The 3,875-nt window shown below is 46.7% G+C and overlaps 1 protein-coding gene across 1 annotated transcript; it reads right to left on the bottom strand.

Annotated features, from left to right (window-relative positions):
* Positions 1 to 1,218: 1,218 nt before the first annotated feature.
* Positions 1,219 to 2,056, bottom strand: TCEAL4 (transcription elongation factor A like 4). The gene has a single exon (XM_054472870.2). It carries the CDS (start codon positions 2,054 to 2,056, stop codon positions 1,409 to 1,411), a length of 648 nt encoding a protein of 215 aa, XP_054328845.1. The 3' UTR covers positions 1,219 to 1,408.
* Between the last annotated feature and the right edge of the window lie 1,819 nt (positions 2,057 to 3,875).

The raw sequence follows: 3,875 nt of genomic DNA, 5'->3' as shown, positions 1-3,875 counted from the left end.
GATGTTAATAATAGGGGACAGTGCATATGGGATACTCTGTACTATCTTTGTAATAATTGTGTAGATCTAAAACCATCCTAAAAGTTTATTAAAAAAAAATACTGTAAGGAAATAAAAAGCTACTCAAGAGCCGGGGGGAAAAACCACATAGGTAGATGGGTCTGTTGAAATAGAAAAGCAGGGCTTAACAGAAATTTCCTGGGAGACAATTCCTAAGAAAAAAGTGTTAGCAGACTAGAGATTAACAAATGAGAATAGCACAGCATCTCATCACTCAGCTTTTTCTCTTGGCTCAGTCTCCACTATCTAAATCCGGTGGAAACGGCTATATGCAAAAATATACACAAATCAACAAAAAACATGGAAAGCAGTGTTTTGTAAAAACTTTATAAAATATCAAGGCCCAAGTGACAATTGGGTACTAACAACCTGAGTTAGGATAATTCTATTGTAGGTAGAGAAGGAATTCTCCACTTTTCTGTTGGGACAGTGTTGCTTAGTCCATCATGGTCTCCAGCCCATCAGCAGCAGCTGGGGCCTTAGGAGGGTGCAGGATCCATGAGAAGGGGCACACTACCTTTCAAGTATGGCATTACCCAGGAAGAGTGGCACCCATCTCTCAGCTGCCTGGACTTATTTCTGGGCACAGGTGAGACCCTCCTTCAGCCCTTCCCAAGCATCTGACTGGGTACTGGTTCTGCTAGTGCAAGGGGAGAGAGTAGGAGCCAGCCTAACACAGCTCACACACTCAATACTTCATTTGATCTTCTCCACATGTCTAGGCTAATTTTATCCCCGTTTCACAGATGTCAAGGCTGTCCCTTACAGCAATGGCGCTGTAATAACCATCGAGTTGACTCCTCCAGCTTCCAGTCCCAGAGGTAATGCAACTTTTACCTATCATTTTATGTCCTGACAACAAGAATTTTAAGTATATCCACTGTCTTTATAAGTTCACTGGGCAGTTCATTTGAATGCTTATTCAAATGAATGAAATTCAAATATTCACTGTTTTCCAATACTTTATCTTTTATTATTTTTGTGACTAAAGAAATCTGTGTTTAGGAGAAAAATGGACAGATGAACAAAAAAGAACAGAAAAAATCACCCACAGATAACCACTGTTAATCTTTTAGTGGACACAGCTTTCAGAATTGTTTTCTATACTATATTAGTAGGTATCTTTGTAGTTTTACAAAAATGTACTGATGCCATATATTTGGTTCTGCAAGTTGTGTTTTTTAATTTTACAATGCAACATCAACATTTTTTCCATGTAACAGATGAACATTTGCTACTGAGAACACTGCGTTGCAGATAGGTCAAAAGGCTGCTAGCAACAGGAGGGATGCCTAAAGTATTACCGTAAGGTTAAAGCACATGGCCTGGTAAATGCCTGCCAGGGACACTACACATAAGGAATGTCTTCAATGTCCCTTCGTGGGGCCCTGCAGCCACCCCTGAATTCCCTTGGACCTCTAGGGTAGAATGGGTCCTGTAAATTTCTTTGCATCCACAAAAACGCCCCCAATTTCTGTTTGCTTTTTCTCTTCTCATCCTGCACCTTAGCCATATTGTCAAATTCTCTTATCATGTCCTCATTGCTGAAATTCATATCGTGTATGGCCTCTTTATACTCCTTGAGGTAATGAGCCAGCCCCTTATTAGTTTTTCTTTTGGCTTTCCTGGGTACATCATCCTCAGCTGGGCGCTTTCCTGCAGCCCTTGTTTCACTCCCTGGCTCTCCCTCACTCTCTGGCTTTCCCTCTATCTCTGGTTTTCCCTCTCTCTCTGATCCTCCCTCCATCTCTGACTCTCCCTCCCTCTCTGACTTTCCTTCTTTTGCCTTTCCCTCACTCTCTGGCTTTCCTTTATCCTTTAACATTTCCTCATCTCCTGTTTTGCCCTTGTTTTCTGTCTTTCCCTCGTTTTCTAACTTCTTGTCTTCCAGAGTACAAGCTACTTCTGGCTTTCTCTCGTCCTGTGGCTGTTCTTCATTTTCCATCTTTCCTTGGTTTGAAGCCATTCCTTCATTTTCATTGTAGAGTTTTTCCATGTCGAGATTTCCCCTCCTTTTTCTGTCCTGGGGGATGGGGGTGGAGGAAAGAGGAGACAAAGAGGAGACATGGGAGACTGAGGGCATGGGGTGGAATGCAGGTCTGGATAGTACTTGCATCTCACCCCTGATGAGGGTTCCCCTAAGCTGGCCGGGCCTCCAAGAGGGCCTTCTGCCCACCACGTAGCCCGCCACTCCTCCCACACACGTGAGCCAGCCATTCCCTGGCAGGCTCTGCCACTTTCTCTGCACTGGTTCAGCCTGGTAAGGTGTGTGTTCATGTGGGTGGGGGAATGGGCAGGGGCCCCAATTCGGCCCTGGCCGGGCCCTCCACACTCTCAACCCTTGTGGGCCCCTGTCCATGCAGCCCCGTACTTTCACGGACCTGTGGGGATTCTGGACAGGTTGCTCCTCCTTTTCAGGCTTCGCAGAGCGCTGGGAACAACAGACGCGCAGACCTGCGGACAGACAGGAGACAGGGGCAGGGTCTGCGCGCTCAGCGGGCTCACAGGGACGCGGTTCCCTTTCCTGAGTCCAGGCCCTTCTCATCCATCGTTCTCCTCCCCTACCTCCTCCGCACCCCAGCCGCCATTTCTTTCCAGGCCTCGGGCACCAAACCAGGATGCTTTCCAAACTAATTTTGGTTCTCTGTGCCCTTCTTCCTCAGAGGCAACTCTCCTCCCCAGCCTCGCGGTCAACATTTTTCTCTACGCACGGGAAAGGCAGATGGGGTTTACTTCCACTGTGTCACTACTGGGGCGTCCCCAGCCCACCATCTCCGGCTCCAAAATGGACGGAGGGCAGAGAAGAGGATGTGCCTGGAAAGCGAGCATGGATACTTGCTCACCTTCCTCACCCTCTGCCCACTGCCTACGTGCTCCCCCTCAGCCACCTCTAGCCGTTTTCCCACCGCCATCTCTGTCCACACTCGGGCCAGCTTCCCTGGACTCGACCCGACCCCACCCCCAGCCTTTCCCCCTACCGTACCCGTTCCCCTTCCGCCATTCCAGTGTTCCGCTGGCAGCGTGGAAGGCCCGCACACTGACCTGGAAGAAGCTGGACCAAGAATTAGGAGCCCAGGAACCGGAGCAGACGAGACCCAGCCGCGGGGACAGAGGGCAGGCACTCGGACTGGTGCCTACATCTGCGCCCGGGCAGATCACGTGAATGCCGCAGCACAGGAGTTCCACCGCCCCACGCCCCGCCTCCTAGCCAGCCGCTTCCAGCCACCCACCACCTCTCTCCAGCAGGTACCCTCTCACCTCCCTGGGCCCTTTTGTCCTTTTCTTCTTGTTAAGAAATTAATCAAAGAAAGAATTTTAATGAAAATCACAGTTTTTTTTTTTAAATGAGTTGGGCGGTCCAGAGGAGGAGTCTTGATAATGTTGCTCTTAAATTCCACTGAAATAACGTAGACCCACCCAATAAAATCGTATGAATGTGAACTTAAGTACTGTATAAAGAATAGAATATTGCACTTTAGAAAAAACTTAAGAAAAATTTTCCAAAATAAATGAAATTGTCCCTTTTTCCTGACATGTACAAACATAAATTTTCAAATGAATAAAAAATAGTTATATTTGAAACAAAATAAAAGAACGATTAATTTATCTTAAGTGAGAAACCGAATATACAGAGACAATGACCAGACCACATACGAAAATAGAACTGTGACCCACAACCTTTGCTGCAAGCAGCTCAAAAAGCCGAAGTATAGCATCTGCAGAAATGTTCAGGACTTTAATCAATTTGCTAGCCTTTCTGGCCTTTTTAATTTTTTTGACCTGATGACAAACAAGAAAAACCCAAATATGAACCC

This window comes from Pongo pygmaeus, chromosome X (assembly GCF_028885625.2).
Source record: "Pongo pygmaeus isolate AG05252 chromosome X, NHGRI_mPonPyg2-v2.0_pri, whole genome shotgun sequence".
Lineage (NCBI taxonomy): Eukaryota > Metazoa > Chordata > Mammalia > Primates > Hominidae > Pongo > Pongo pygmaeus.
The sequence above is the reverse complement of the archived record's forward strand: the minus strand, read 5'-3'. Positions and strand labels throughout refer to the sequence as shown.

Excerpts from the sequence above, each read along its gene's own strand:
- TCEAL4 (XM_054472870.2), bottom strand. The coding sequence starts at position 2,056 with ATGGAAAAACTCTACAATGAAAATGAAGGAATGGCTTCAAACCAAGGA.